Consider the following 16,379-nt stretch of genomic DNA (forward strand, 5'->3'; position numbering starts at 1 on the left):
TCTGGAACTTGAGTTCTTTTAATTTTAAAATATCTTTGTAAAGTGCAATACAAATGTTACTCCACTTAAAAGTAAAGATAAACTACAGAGTATATATATTAGAATATGTTTTAACTAAAACTACACAAAGCAGCTAAAATACGAGTCATAATTTGCATCTGAAATTCCACCTTTAAAGTCCATTTTACTTCTTACCTAGTGAGTAAATATGTATTAGTTTATTCCTGTCAAACAGCTTCTGAATCAGCACCTTATGGCAGGGAGGGAGTGATGGAGTGTTGACAGTAGTGAATGCATGACTGTCTCTCACAGAATCACATGAACAAAAGGGGTGGAAGCCATGTTAAAACGTCTAAATACAAAGTGTTGAAGTTGGAAAATTAAGACTTTAGTAGCAGAAAAGCTATCTTAGGATTCTTTTCAGGTGTGAAATGTAAGGCTTTGAATGTGCTGAACAAAATCCTAAATATTAACTGCTCCTCTTTCTTTCTCTCACTCATCCGGCAACTGAAAGTAGGTTAATTAGGCAACGAGTCTTTCATTTGACTTTTAGGCTCACCGCAGACAAGATACCTCACAATCTGTGAACCCTCTGAGACACACCACGAAACAAAATTATTATTTTTTTTGAGAGAAAATTAAAAAATAAATAAATAAATTGGGTAAAAACTAAATGTAAAAAACAAAAAAACAAATTTCTAACTGATAAATTCTTGTATTATGACAGAAACAGAATGTATAAAAACCTCTGCACAAAGGTTATTAATCTCCTCCTGCCTTATTATAAAGTATTAGCATCATTTCTAAAAGAGGAAACTGAAGTTACGGTTACATTTCCATTTGTGGAATTGTGAAAGTGGTATGAACCTACAAAGTTTGCTATTTTCATAACTTCTCACAAACCGAGACAATCTCCTTACTCTGAAATCCACAAAGCAATAGCACCACATTTATCATCCTTACAAAAAAGGGAGGGAATTTAGATCTGTTCAGATTATAAACATGGAACTGTGTACAGCCATGTTTGATTTGCGACATTTGATTTTCGTATATGTTTATCTTTATCATGTCCCCTTGCAGTTCTTAGAAGCTTGAGTATGGCCACTCAAAATAGTGTTGATGGGAAGCCGACGACAGCCGCTGTCTTTACAGAACCTTGGCAGGCCTGCAGCATTCACGTAAAAACGACATGCCTGCCACATAATGCCATAACATAAATGTAAATGCATCATTCTAATAGGCTGTAAATTTGCACATTAACAGCAAATTCTGAGAAAACCATTGAAGGCATTCCCTTCAAGCTGAACTGAAGGCTGTCATATAGTGAAGTGAATGAAGTTAACATGTTTAGACTACTCCAAAAGCATAAACCCTGATTGCACAATAAAATGAAACCAAGGTTGACATTATTGAGTTTCTTTTATCTACAGGAGGCAAATGTCAATGCAAGGTTTCCCACCGCAGTTTTTGAACACAAAAAACAGGTGGTTGTGCTTGTGTGCTGCAGCTTAAAAAACCCGAAAGTCTCAACTTTCCTGCAGCAGAAAAAGTGAGACCAGATCTACAATTCAGCTACGGAACTGAATCATTAACCCTAATTAGTGAGAAATGCACGCGGCTGAATCCACCATTTTTCTGCAAACAAAGCTAAGTGAAACGTTCAGCTAACCGCATCCATCTCGCATCTTCTTTCGAGACAGTCAAGAAATCATACATACTGCTTTATACTTCATAAAGAGTGCCGATGCATAGAGTGGACCCTTATGTCAGAAAACTAGTACAGCACAAAGGTTGCACAGATTTTCATGGCAAGTTGTTACATAAACCTAAATAATGACACTGAAAAGGCCACTCCGATCATCTCAAATTAAGAGGTAGGAACAATCAAATTAGGAAAATTAAGAATTTTAGTTCATAAAAGACATGTTTAATTGCTAACTGCACTGTTCAATTTTCAGTGCAAGAGGTACGATCAGGCTTTCCTTGGCCAATCCACCTTTCCTGTTTTTTCGAGGTCTGACCTGCCCATTATGATTTTAAGCTATTTTGAATTGTTTTTAAGTTTCATAATATATGATGACAATGTGCTGCAGTTTTTTTTTTAAATAGGGGAATGTTTTTAGTTTATCAAAAATATGCCCCTCACCATCACTAATTCCATTTATTTAACTTGAAAATGGGATGGAAGTAAATGGAAGTTCTTGGTTCTGATAGATTCAATCAGTAAAAAAAAAAAAAAAGGTCAATTTTTGTTTATCTGCTGATTACCAATCAGACTCGAGAAAATTACATGATTCCCATCTCTGGCTCCTTGATTTGTGCATCTCTATTCTGTCCCATCAAAGTTTTGACAGCAAATAATGCCTACAAAGTTAACATTTATAAAATTAAATGTGCCAACAGCCCTTTTGCTCAGTTCCATCTCATTTTAAAAGACTGATAGCAGATAGGTCTTGCTTGGATTCCTTCCTTGTTCCCAAAATGCGGTGTCCTTTTACCTGCAGTCATCATTCTCTACTTGTATTTTAGGTCCTTCAAGTCAAGTTTGCAATAAATCAAGTGAACTTCATATAGTTAAGTGGAGCCCTTTTTTGTTAAACCTTCATTTAACCAGATGAAAGACTTCTTTCACAAGGGTGACCTGGGCAAGAAGGCAGCAGCACGTCATAGTGAACAAGACCGACAACAATAACACAAACAATAAAAATATGTAAAGTGTGAGCAGTTTGGCAAATAGAGTGCAGGAGTTATTTCCTTAGAAAACGGTCTTGAAGAACCCTAGAGTACATGTACAGAGAGATGACCACAGGTAAAAAAGATACGATACTATGGAAGCAAAAAGGGATCATATAAAAGACTTAGGTTTGAGGTGTAATGAAATATTTGAATATGTGGAACTATCTTAGAGGCTTTTAGAGAAACAATAGTCCCATGACACATTACTCCAAGCAGGCAGCATAACAAGAAAACACAAATACAATTCACATCTTGTGAACAAGTCACATGAAATGTATTGTCAGAAATGCCAAAAATGCACAAGGCAGTTTTTTATGTTGCTTTTGAAGTCTGACGGACTACACCAAAAAGCTTATTAGTCTTAATCAACAAATCCAAATGACTCATCTTATCCTACTCAGCTCTGTGCCAGTGACTGAACACGCAGTCATGTGATCATTCCACAAACCTGACAGGGAGAGATTGATGAAGGCCTCACATGACACACAGAGTTATGAAACTATGCAGTGAAAGAAGGATACCACGCCAATCAGCAACCTGAAACACTACTTCTGAACCATCAAAAAAGAAAAGAACCTTTATAAATAAGCCAGACCCGGCAGAATGTTTTGCTACGTAGCATGCATGTCATCCAATTCTAAATATAAGGGAAACCTTAGATCACCGTGTAAAACTAAATGAAATCTTGCATTAATTATTATATAGTTGATCCTATAATATTAATTATGTATTGGGGAAAACAGGTACTGTAAGACAAGACTTTTATTATTAAGCTAAAATAATTTTGAACACTTAAGACACCACATGTGACAAAAACAAATGTATAAGTGGGTGTGTTTCCCCCCCCCAAGTCAAACGGAGCAGTGCGGTTTCCTACAGCCTGTCAAATCAACCAACGTGAGTATGGGCAGAGAGGACTGTGACAGGTTAAGGATAAGCCAAAGGCTCTCGGTGAAATGTACAGTATGCCGTCCCTGATCAGGTGCTGCAGCCATGGAAAGAGGAGAGGCTTTTTAGGCTTCCCCACGAGGGTCATCCAACCTGCTGCCCGCTGTGGTATTCTGGAAGCCACAGTGATGTGGTCTGACAGTGCTTTTGGTAGGTGAGACATTACGCAGGGGGCAATGAGTGTGCAAAAAAAAAAGTTTGTAGTTCATGGCACAATCACTGAATTAAGATATTATATCAAAGGACATTTTTAGGGCAGAAATTAAAACTGAAATATCTAAATTTACTTAGAACCCTTCAACAGACAAAGTACCTTCATATAAATCTCCCCATCTCAGCAGTCCACTACCATATACCCACTCACTAATCTAACCTTTTTTCACTAATTACATCATAAACCATCAAGTATAAAACAATTCAATGATTCAACATGTTTCACCATCCATTGCATTCTTCTATCTTTACTCTTAAAACTCCTCTCATCCACAAGTTTTTTTGTAATCCAAATCATTTCTCACTTGAAGAAGCACCGCCATTTTTGTCCAACTCTTAAAGTGTCCTCTCTAACATCTCATCTCACAGATTTCCCTCCTCCAGAGCCGTTTCATGCTTGATGAATGGAGAGCCAACGCCAGAGGTATGGAGAGCACAGCTGACCACTGAGTTAACAGAAACGCCTGCTGACTGTCTGTTTGCTCTAAGACTGATGCCAGGCACCCAACCCCCTTTAGTCCACACACACACAGCATTTCTGTTGTTGGCGCAGACCATGGCACCTTTACAGCCACGGAACGTGCTCTGGCACAGACGATGGCCAAAGTGCAATCAGCACCACACAGAGGTGAGCTTTGAGGTCTGCAAGTAATTATATCTACCAACAGATATGTGGTGGGAGCAGTATCTTTCACTAAAAAAGTTATTTACAACTAAAAACAGCACTTCCCCCAAGTGGCATGCCTGACTGAACGAGAATGAGCCAAGAACATACCAATGTGCATAGAGCCTGCAAATCATCTCAGGGAGTATTGAGTGTCATGCTAACCAGCTCTATGACGCATTGCTCAGTGAAGTTCTGTATAATCTTAAGCACTTCCAAAGCTTGTTGCTGCTTAGTAACATTACAGTCTGCTCTGCATTTGCTGTATGCACTTCTGATCTTTGCCCAAAAATATGTTTCAAACATCGTCTGTTCTTATTCCCTTTACCATACTTTATTAATTTCCCTTTTAGGGGAAAATTATTTTATTCTATTAACTTTTAGTCAACTTCCATCTGCACCTACTACATAGGATTCACAATATGACTGCAAACATGTCTATTATCTTATACATTATCTTATATCCTGCATACCTCTATAAGAACAAATTTGTGTCCGACAGACAACATCCAAAAATTTTAATTGAGCCATCTGCGTTCCTAATTTCATACTTCGATATAAACATCATTTCTACAATACAGATTCTGAATATTAATTAAAGCCAAGCTATTACACTTTACATCATAAAGTAAGAGGCTGCGGGTTCAAGCACACACAGCATACAGACATGAAATATAAATATATAAACTTTAGAGGAAATAAAATAAAGGTTAAAAAGAAACTATATATATATATATACACAGGGGTTGGACAATGAAACTGAAACACCTGGTTTTAGACCACAATAATTTATTAGTATGGTGTAGAGCCTCCTTTTACGGCCAATACAGCATCAATTCATCTTGGGAATGTCATATACAAGTCCTGCACAGTGGTCAGAGGGATTTTAAGCCATTCTTCTTGCAGGATAGTGGCCAGGTCACTACGTGATACTGGTGGAGGAAAATGTTTCCTGACTCGCTCCTCCAAAACACCCCAAAGTGGCTCAATAATATTTAGATCTGGTGACTGTGCAGGCCATGGAAGATGTTCAACTTCACTTTCATGTTCATCAAACCAATCTTTCACCAGTCTTGCTGTGTGTATTGGTGCATTGTCATCCTGATACACGGCACCACCTTCAGGATACAATGTTTGAACCATTGGATGCACATGGTCCTCAAGAATGGTTCGGTAGTCCTTGGCAGTGACGCGCACATCTAGCACAAGTATTGGGCCAAGGGAATGCCATGATATGGCAGCCCAAACCATCACTGATCCACCCCCATGCTTCACTCTGGGCATGCAACAGTCTGGGTGGTACGCTTCTTTGGGGCTTCTCCACACTGTAACTCTCCTGGATGTGGGGAAAACAGTAAAGGTGGACTCATCAGAGAACAATACATGTTTCACATTGTCCACAGCCCAAGATTTACGCTCCTTGCACCATTGAAACTGACGTTTGGCATTGGCATGAGTGACCAAAGGTTTGGCTATAGCAGCCCGGCCGTGTATATTGACTCTGTGGAGCTCCTGACGGACAGTTCTGGTGAAAACAGGAGAGTTGAGGTGCACATTTAATTCTGCTGTGATTTGGGCAGCCGTGGATTTATGTTTTTTGGATACAATCCGGGTTAGCACCCGAACATCCCTTTCAGACAGCTTCCTCTTGCGTCCACAGTTAATCCTGTTGGATGTGGTTCGTCCTTCTTGGTGGTATGCTGACATTACCCTGGATACCGTGGCTCTTGATACATCACAAAGACTTGCTGTCTTGGTCACAGATGCACCAGCAAGACGTGCACCAACAATTTGTCCTCTTTTGAACTCTGGTATGTCACTCATAATGTTGTGTGCATTTCAATATTTTTTAGCAAAACTGTGCTCTTACCCTGCTGATTGAACCTTCACACTCTGCTCTTACTGGTGCAATGTGCAATCAATGAAGACTGGCTACCAGGCTGGTCCAATTTAGCCATGAAACCTCCCACACTAAAATGACAGGTGTTTCAGTTTCATTCTCCAACCCCTGTATGTACTAGGGTAGTCAAAATAGTCGATTACAAAAATTAAATATTCGAAGAAACTAATGTGTCAAAATAGATACAAACTGACTCGCATTTTTCCAAATTGTCGCACCGCTTTCGACAGCAGCGCTGCAACAACAGACACTCAGCCCCTCGCCTCCTTGCAGCCACTCACCTGACCAGGAAGTGTTAAACACTGCTAATATGGCGAGTACATCCAGAAAATAAAAAATATATATATACGTGACCCTCTTTAACTGACAAGACAAACGCAGAAGTGTTTTTTGGAGGAAAAACCAAAATACTGAAGGATGCCACATGCTAACACAATGACACTGATGTTTGCTACTTGAAAAGGTCAGTAAGGCTCTTGTTTCTGCAACACTGAAATGGTAAACCTCCCGCACAGCATAAGATAATGCTATCGCTTAAATATTAGCTTTGGACCAGACAGCCCAATGATGGTGTTCTGCAGGTCTGAACTACCCCACCAAGATCTGCACAGTTCTGAACTACCCAACGCTCAGTTCTAATGACTTAACGCTCCATTCTACTAAGGTATGAATTGACACAAGAAAATCAGCTGACAGTTCAATTGGTTAGTAAATAGTGAAGCAACAAAACAAACCATTGCGCTCGCCCTCCATTAATCCGTTTAGTTCTAAATGCATTGGAGGCCAATGCGGGCAACAATAACAGGTTATGGTAGAGGCTGACAATTAGAGCAGAAAAAAGTAGCAACCTGTAGCAACTTACCGTGCTGGTGTAATTGATCCTTAAAGAAAATATTCGGTAAAATTACCGGAAAGAAAACAAACATGGCTGCTGCTAAATACATTTGCATGGATCAGATCCTTGTTTACAATTTAAAAATGTTTTGTGTGCGCCAGACCCAAGTTTGTTTTGAAACTATTTTTGTCCCCTTAGTAGTAACATTTATTTGTATCAACAGGCAAACAGAAGTACACTAAAGATGAGCAATTATAATAAAAGAACTGCATGACTGAATCAAAGGTACATACCTCCTAAAGGTATATTGACACTTATCTACTGTTTTGCCAAACAGGGAAGTGACACTTTTGAATTATATATTTTTTCTAAACATGGGCTGAATTGTCCCCCACTTATTGGTTTTGCCCTAATTAAGGAAGTTAAAATACTCTCATATTGTAATTAGAATCATGTCCCTGTAAGGTGTTCATTGTGTTCATCAGAGAGACAGCCTGGGGAAAGAAACTGTATCTGTGGCAGCTGGTTGCTACAAAGAGTTGTCTGCAGCGCCGACCTGAAGTTAAAACTCTACAGTTTGGGTCCAGGATGTGCAGAGTCTGCCGAGATGTCAACAGCCCATTTCCTGACTCTAGACGTGCAGAAGTCCCAGATGGAGGGAAGGTCAGCCCCAACGATCCTCTCTGCAGACCCAACTCTTCACTGTAGTCTAGATCTGTCCTGTTGTGGATGGGCCAAACCACACAGTGATGGATGATCACAGGACACACTGAATAATGGCAGTGTAGACGATGAGCTGCAGCTCCTCTGGAAGGTTGTACTTTTAGAGTTGCTGCAGGAAGTACAATCTCTGCTGGGACTTCTTCCAAACAGTGTCCAGGTGTGAGGACCAGTTCAGGTCCCGAGAAAGGGTGGTTCTTACGAACCGGAAGTGATCCACAGTAGACACGTTGTTGTTGAGGATGGTGAGGGGGAGGGAGTCGCCATTGTCCTGGATCAGACCAAGGACAGTGGTCTCATCTGCAAACTTTAGGAGTTTCTGAGAGAAGGGTCCACTGAGGTACAGTCATTTGTGTATAGAAAGGAGTGTTCAGAGAACACTTCCGTCTATGGGGATGTGTGTTCTCTCTACACTGCCCTCAGTAGTTTGTCAACAGTAGTTTTAAACCACCGTTACTCTAATATTGCTGTACAAAATACTTTTTTTTTGCCAAAATCTGAAATGTATCAGTTATCTGTGAGAAAGCTGGCCCTTATAAAAAACTTTTAATAACTTACTTGTTACCTTCACACAACCAGTCAGTGCGAAAAAAACTGTATGCATTGTATTTTCTCTCAGATGATGAAATGTGGCCGACACAACCAAACCAATAAGAGTGATGGGTGAAGCCATTTAGTTTACGAACTCGGCTGCATGTTTCCACAGCTGAAAATTATTTTTTTAAAAACAAATGTATTTGTAAAACAAGTGAAAAGGTGTAGTAGCCTCCATTCCTCGCCCCATTTTAAAATGTAATTGTCCCATACAATGAACAAGGGTGTTCAGGTGGCAACAACTGCATCTTCAAGCATTTATAAAAATGCTTGATCAGGGGTAATCCTGGTCTATTTTTATTTGAAGAATTGTTTAAATTCAGACACACTGGAGGAATTCTAAGCACGCCATGGTACTGCATCTTGATGGGATTTAAGTTCGGACTTTGACTACAACACTCCAAAACCTTTGTATTTTTGAACCACTGAGAGGTAGACTAGCTGGTATGCTTTCGGATCACTTTCATAACCCAACTACGCTTGAGCTCAAGTCACATTAACTGACGCAAGTGATGCATGCAGTGTTTTGGATGTACTGGTTTCTTTGGTGACACCGTCACAAACGGGTCTTCCTTCCATCTTGGTGGTGGTGGTGACGCATTTCTCTTGTCAAGTTAATGTGCTCCTGGAGTAATTTTGGTAAGACAACCGATCAAGGGAAGGTTCATCATTGTTTTATGTTTTCTCTATTTGTGGATAATGGTTTTGGTTCACATTTCGCAAGACAAGTGTGCAGAATGATACATGCCAACAGCTTTGTTCCTGCATTTCTTTAGATTGGGACCTAATGTGATACCTTTTTTAGATCTTTTAGTACCTTCATGTTGTCAGAAAGATTGTATTTAAGTATAGATTCTTCAGGTCTGGCACCAATTAGGCCCGAGTGTGACATAAACTCATCTTTAAAGAAAATTTGTTTAATCGGTTAATTCATGATTTAATAAGAGGGCAATTACTTTTCACACTGGTGCACGTTGGTTTGCAAAGGTTTTACCCCTTAATATTTAAAATCTTCATCTGAAAAATACTTTTTGGATTTACTCAGGTAACCCTTGTCTAACTAAAATTTATCTGGTGATCTGAAACATTTAAGCGTGTCAAAAAAGCTATGCTGTAGCTTGTATTTACAGAACGTGCATAACTGAGCTTAAACCCCGGTGCATTTTGTTAATGCAGGACTAGTATAATGTAGACATATGGCAGCATATGCCAAAATTTAACAACATAAATAGCCCTCACGTGATTATCAGAACACTGTTTTACACTCCTGTATCAGATGCATGGTCTGGGATTGATCTAAAGGGGCCAACTGAAGCAATAACATCCTCTTCACCCCAACATCATAGCACACGCTGCCCTCGGCTAACCACACTGACGGAGAACAAAAATCTGGAGAAGCCACTTTTGCTTTGCTCCATCTAAACTAATAATAGGCAGCGGTTGAAACACAAATGCATGATTTTTCATAACCATGGACGCGTAAAATAAAAGCCGTAACCAAAAACAAAAGGGGGATAACTCATTTAGGAAACACGAGGAGAAACAAAGAGGACGCTGCTTCTGGAACTCCTAACACACTAGCTGATAAGACCAAACCTAAAATGCATAGTATTTATTGGTAATTGTTGGTAAACAACAGAGGAACAAGAATGGTTTAGTAAATGAGCAAAAAGTGGTTGCTAAGGAATGAAGAAACCATCACAGCGCGTGCTGCAGCCTCGCTCTGCGCTAGCATTAGCATGTTAGCTAACCGTACCAACAGGCACAACACGTCTCCCACGTCTACATGGAGTTTGCCTCACTGAAGTTGAAATAACTAAATTATACACATCCGTTGCGTGCATTCCGTCCTTAATTTAAAACATATCTCCCGAAAACTGTTAGACACCCACACAACGAACTCAAAAAATTAGAAATAACGTCAGCATTGCCAACGTTAAGACACACAACATTGACACACAAAAAAAATGGTACCTGAAAGCTGGGTCCTCCTTGCTACATCTTGGCGGCGGTGACGACAGCGCATTTTTCTTGTTAAAAAGTTTCTGAAAGAGAGTCGGAGGCATTTTGTACCAAAAATTAATTCGATACAAGCTTTATTTTGTTTTCACATCCAGGAGCGAATCTCGTTCCTTGTAATTGTCTCCATGGGTGTCACAGTCATATGACAAGCATTAGTCACAGGGGCTGCTTGGTAATCTGTTACTGTTTTTTGATTGGCGGCTCTTAAAAAGGAAAATACGCGATTGGCTGATATTTTTGGTAAGGTAATCACGTGGTAAGTGCATTGGCTGTTTTGATGTTTTGTCGGGAGTTGCAGTGGCGTGAAATTTAACCGCAGAAATCATTTCAAATTCGGCTTCTAATCAACTGGCAACACAGGCATCCAATAAATACTTGCAGATTAAAAATATAGTTAGTTGTACTCAGTTAAATATGTAAAAAACAAGTGATCATATACACTTATTTTCACAAGGTACCGCAAAATCATTATTTATTGAAGACGGTTTTAGACTCTTAAGTCAGTCAGTTTGCAAGCTAAAAGTTACACAGAAATACAATGAAAATCCGACATATATATTGCATATTTTAATTTAGTTTTTCCTTGAAATAAGCAAAATCCATGGAAAAGACAAAGTAACATATATATATATACACACACACACGTATTTTTTTTACACAAAAGATAATTGGTACATGAATATTCGTAAATGTTATTAAGTATACACATGTGCCATCTAGTGGGTATATTTTGGTGTGCACATTTTAATTCCATTGTTGCAAAATGGCAAAGATCAGCTGAGCATTTGAATCTGCAAACACGATAAAAAAAAAAATAGTGCATTAAAGCTGCACATTTTTGAGACACTGTTCACAGTAACTATCAAAAAAACCGCTTCGTACCAGATATGATGGGACATTAAAACAGTGTAATTAAAATGCAAAGAAAATAAAGTTCAACTCTTACTTAGATCATGTTCAAGTAAAAAGATAAATGTGGGACTGCTGTCTTTCCAGTAGCTATTCCTTTTTAAATATTATACAGTGACACTGCTTACTTGTCCACATACCTTAATGTTGCGCATCCAAGTACGTTATCCATCCATCCATTTCCTTAACCTTCACTGCTTATCTCTTATTAGCATACATTCTCACTTAAACAATTCAGACTGAACTGTAGGTTAACTCTGTGGGTTTTGACTGCCTAATGTTAATGGAAGGAAAACAGCACTTCTGAGTATGACAGATCTTTCTCTCATCCTTTGTAAAAAGGCCTCTCCTTCACTATCATTCTCAAAGTGAAAGAACATTGCGTTTTGCGGACACGTTTTCACAGGCCTTTTAAGCGTCACAGCAAGAGATAATGTTTCATCATTAGAGCTGATTATACTTGTCCTGGATGTTGTGGGATGAGGCTTAACTTTCTGGGGAGGGCTTGAGGAAATGCTGGTGTTGTTGCTGCTCGGTGTACAGGATGTGATGTCTTTGGCTTCTGGAATCTCAGTTGTGATGGGACTTTTGAACCAAACCTTCTTTTTATAGAAAATGGGCTTTCTCTCCGAGAGCTAAGGACAGGATTTATATTTGAACATGATTATGAACCTTACATTTTAAATGAGTAAAAATAAAAAACCTTACTTGTGGTGAGGTTTTCCTCTCAAATGCTTGATCTGCATATAAAAAAAAAAGAAAATTAAATAATGCACTATTAGGTAAAAGTATGTGTCTTATTAAATTTGGCATGTTACCTGATTTACATGAGCTTATGTCTTTTTTAGTTTCTTCCTTAGTTTTGTGGTAGCTTGATAGAAACAAAAATTAAACAAATGTTAGTTAACCACATTACGACAGGTAACTTAATGTGTCGGCTCTCTTGACACATGAGACCTGCACCAAGTAAACAAAAGAGAAAAAAAAACATGAGGGCCAATTTTCCCTCCATTAAGCCTGATCAGTAAAAGTAGTAAAATTAGTAGTACAATTTAAATAGAAGCCAGGGACACATGCTTTCATTGCAGGAACTGGAATAATCTTGAACTTCCACCATGCGCTATTGGATCCAAAATCACTAACCCCTACCTCAGATAAATAACAAACATAATGTTGAATCTCAAATCAACCATTAACCAGTACTGGTCAGGTAAAGCTGAATTTTTAAATCTCTAGTTAAGATGTTTACTTAAAATAAAACACTTACCTGATCTCACATTTCTTTTCTGCAAGAATTGTAGAAGCATCTGAAAAAACAAAGATTTAGCTGGTTTCCATATGCACAATCAAAAAAAAAAATGTTTTCACAAATGCGATTATAGGTTTTTGTACTGTTAGAAAAGCGTTGACATTTGTTTTTCAAGAATTACCTATGATGGTGGAAAGGTTGGGTGGATAATGCATGTGAATGTTCTCCGCATGGCTGTCTTCCAACAAAGTGGAATTTTTCACATGAATATGGAGACCCAGCAACTCATCTTCGTTAGGCAGACTCACTGTGTCCACTGTTTTGACAAGACAAACAAAGAGAGAAACATTCATTAGGATTACATTGTTACGTATTCATGTTGGATACCTTACCTTGCAAAAGTACTAAGCTGTGTTGGACTTTTCCACAGTCTCTTGCTACAACCAAAACCTTCAGCGTATTTTATTGGGATTTTATGTCATAGATCAACACAAAGTACCACATAACTGTCAAATGACAGTACTTTGTAGAACTACCTTTCACTGCAGTTACCACCGGAAGTTGTGTGGGGTATGTTTCTACCAGTGTTGCTCATGTAAAGAATTCTCTAAGCTCAGAAAGATTGGATGGAAATGTCTGTGAAAAATCAGTTCTGGCCATTTTACAGATTCTCTTCTGGATTTAGTACTGGACTGATTGATTTAAGAGTACTGGACTGGACTGGACTGGGCCAGTCTACCACATTACTAGGGTTTGACCTAAGCTGTTTCGATCATAGCTGTATGTTTTAGGAATGTTGTCCTGCTGGAAGGTGAGCCTACGTCCCAGTCTCAAGTCTTTTGAGTCTATAGTGTGGCTCTAACAGGTTTTCCTCCAGGTCTCCCCTGTATTTAGCTCCATACATTTCCCCCATCAACTATGACCAGCTTCCTTGTCCCTGCTGAAGAAAAGCATCCCGACAGCATGTTGCTGCCACCACCATGTTTCGCGGCAGGAATTTGTGTTCTGGGTGATGTGCTTTTTGTATGTAGGCCAAAAAGTAAAATTTTGGTCTCATCTTAAAAGTGCTTAAAAGCGCACCTTCTTTCCCTTACGGGGGGGGGTAGAAAGAGCTCATTTAAGTGGACGTCTGTGTGTTGATAGGTTTGCACTTGTACCATACATTTTCCATTTTCAGATGATGAATGGTCAGAGAGATGTTCAAAACTTTACATATTGTTTTACACCACAAACTGGCTTTAAATTACTCCAAAACCTTTTTGAAAACTTGTCTGGATCTGTGTTTATTGATGTGCTTTATCAAACTCATTAGGCCTTCCTATAACTAGCTGTATTAACAGAGATTAAATTAGATGTGGTAAAATAACATGAAAACCATGTATAGTTTTCCTTCTGGCCTACTTTCTGTTGACCTGTCTCATAAAATACATTGACATTTGGCTTGCAAAATGGCTAAAATGTTCATGATGTACTTTCCCAAACCATTGTATAAAACCGTGGATGCATACACATACCACTCTTTTCTTTTCTGAAGATCTCTGGGGAAGGAATGCTGCTAAGGGTTGTGGAGGCAGAGGAGTAAATGTAATCATCATCTTCATCCTCATCCTCTGAGTTTAAAGTTGAGTCTGCCTCCATGATGCAAGACGTCCCACTTTGTGTAGTGCTGTAACCTTTAATGACCTCTGGAATGACTGCGTCCTGAACTGTCGGGTAAAGTTTTCCTGATAATTTTTGGTGGCCAGGTTCTTTAATATTCGACATAACAGATGAAACAGGTTGGCTTCTTCTGTTTTCAGTAAACCCAGAGCTGCTTAAGCACGGCATAGATGTACCAACCTGTGAATGTAAAAGCAAAATAAATCAAGCTTGAGAAACACAGACTTTCAGTAGCACCACAACCTTTTAAACCGTGAAATACATATTAAAAATGGCATATCAAAACTAATTTGAAAGTCCAGGTAAAAAAAATGTGTTTCTAATCCACAAATCAAAGGAAAATATTCAACTTTTACAAGTCACACTTACCCTCACTGGGCTTACAGGTTTGACTGTGGGTTTATTTATTTTTTCTTCCTCAGGCTCTTCTGGTAATGAGTCATAGTGTTTGATGGCCAGATGTCTCTTATATGCTGAATGTTTAGAAGTAGGAGAGTCATATTGGACTGACATTAATTTACCATATTCTGCCTATATGTTCAAAGGAGAACTCTAAAGTGAGCTGTTAAGGACTCTGGAGAATGGTCAAAACATGACTGAATTAAAATATGCCTGCTCAGATTTGTGAAATTATTTTGTATATTTGTGAAGATTCTTGTGTGGCATTTAGACCCGTTTAGATCAAGCTCATCTTTAAGCCAAAGTAATTTTGGAATCAAATATGTGATTTTAATGCATTTTAAGAACCTGGACCACTTTAGTTTATCTGAGGTTCAACCGATATAAAGTAAGTAAAACTTTATTTATACAACACCTTTCAAGATGCAAAAACTAATACACCATCCCTAAAGTTAACAATATCTAAAAATACAAGATAAATTAATAAAAAATAGATTAATAAATATATGGTTTTAAATGTCTTTTAAAAGAGACTACAGAGTCCGTTGACCTCAAGTCTAAAGGAAGAGAGTTCCAGAGTCTGGGGCCCAGTAAAAATATAGTGTTTAGTCTGTTCTATATTGGATTGGTTTGTCTCAAAGCCTATACATAGTCTACAACACCAGAGAAATTTGTTCACTCTCGCAAAACAAAATGACATTATTCTGGTTTTGCAGCCCAGGTTTGTGAGTTCTCGCACTTTGGTAGAGACTTTTGAGGACTTTCCTGTGCAATTCAAAAAACCATTATACTACAGTCAAATTTGATCTAAACTATTCTGCAAATTAGGTGCAACCAGTTTACATGTTTGTGTTGTGATTTTGTTTAACTGGTCCCAACAGTGGCCTAGAACAGAAGGAGGCACATAACATCTCACAAATGGTAACTTGAAGCATATAAATAGAATAATCCAGATCACATTTAGCCAGTCAAGGTTATAAAGTTATGAGAATGGGCCTGATTTCAGTTGGTCAAAAATAAAAACAAATAAACAAACACGCAATTTAATCGGGCTTTTATAGTTTTTTTTGTTTTTAGATCCTTCACAGACTAAAAACAAAAAAACAAAATCGCAAACATTACCTAAAGACTTCGTAAAAACCATGGACTAATTTAGTCTGGGTTCAGATATTCTATGTGGTTTAGACCTTGATTCCCAAATGCAGTAAAATAGCGCTTTATCTAATTACCAAATTATAAACTACATAAGCACTTAGTGTGGAGTGTCAGAGTTGGCTAAAATCTTCTGTGGTTTTATGTCAGTTTCTTACTGTCTCGCCTCCTTGTCGCTGGTCTTATAGGTGTATCTCGTTTGTAAGGAAACCCGCTTTTACGGCGAACTCTAACTTGGCGCTTGTATTGATCCATTTCCTTTCAATCCGATTCTCAGATTCCACTCCTTATTTTAGATCATGTTTTAAATTAATCGCCACTAGCTATAAAATAAATTCCGCCAAATGCCACTGTCCCAAAAGCGTTGCCTAGCAACCAA

At 38.5% G+C, this 16,379-nt stretch overlaps 2 protein-coding genes across 4 annotated transcripts in view; both read right to left on the bottom strand.

Moving 5' to 3' along the window:
• The window catches only part of fnip1 (folliculin interacting protein 1), a 44,261-nt gene extending 33,476 nt beyond the window's left edge, over nt 1-10,785 (bottom strand). Inside the window, exon 1 of one of the 2 annotated variants that reach the window (XM_047379124.1) lies at nt 10,585-10,785. In XM_047379124.1, the coding sequence (XP_047235080.1) occupies nt 10,585-10,676 (92 nt within the window). In that variant the 5' untranslated portion in view covers nt 10,677-10,785. The remainder of the gene's footprint in view (nt 1-10,584) is intronic. The other variant, XM_047379126.1, reaches the window with a different exon arrangement.
• Nucleotides 10,786-11,184: 399 nt separating this feature from the next.
• On the bottom strand, nt 11,185-16,379 carry LOC124876633. Of its 2 annotated transcripts, XM_047379565.1 has the most exons (8): nt 16,159-16,379; nt 14,819-14,922; nt 14,305-14,629; nt 12,972-13,106; nt 12,809-12,848; nt 12,360-12,412; nt 12,250-12,281; nt 11,185-12,176 (listed from the first exon to the last, which is right to left on the bottom strand). In XM_047379565.1, exons 1-8 carry the CDS (start codon nt 16,253-16,255, stop codon nt 11,793-11,795), a joined length of 1,170 nt encoding a protein of 389 aa, XP_047235521.1. In that variant the 5' UTR covers nt 16,256-16,379; the 3' UTR covers nt 11,185-11,792. The 2 variants fall into 2 exon arrangements, with proteins under 2 accessions (XP_047235521.1, XP_047235522.1); XM_047379566.1 differs by lacking the exon at nt 14,819-14,922 and having other exon boundaries at nt 16,159-16,294.

The sequence above is a fragment of the Girardinichthys multiradiatus genome, chromosome 11 (assembly GCF_021462225.1).
Source record: "Girardinichthys multiradiatus isolate DD_20200921_A chromosome 11, DD_fGirMul_XY1, whole genome shotgun sequence".
NCBI classification, from domain to species: domain Eukaryota; kingdom Metazoa; phylum Chordata; class Actinopteri; order Cyprinodontiformes; family Goodeidae; genus Girardinichthys; species Girardinichthys multiradiatus.

Excerpts from the sequence above, each read along its gene's own strand:
- LOC124876633 (XM_047379565.1), bottom strand. The coding sequence starts at position 16,255 with ATGGATCAATACAAGCGCCAAGTTAGAGTTCGCCGTAAAAGCGGGTTT. Across the intron at positions 14,923-16,158 it reads AGCGACAAGGAGGCGAGACA|CATATAAGAGACATCTGGCC; the intron begins GTAAGAAACTGA and ends CTAAACATTCAG. Across the intron at positions 12,413-12,808 it reads GAAAAGAAATGTGAGATCAG|CTACCACAAAACTAAGGAAG; the intron begins GTAAGTGTTTTA and ends GTTTCTATCAAG.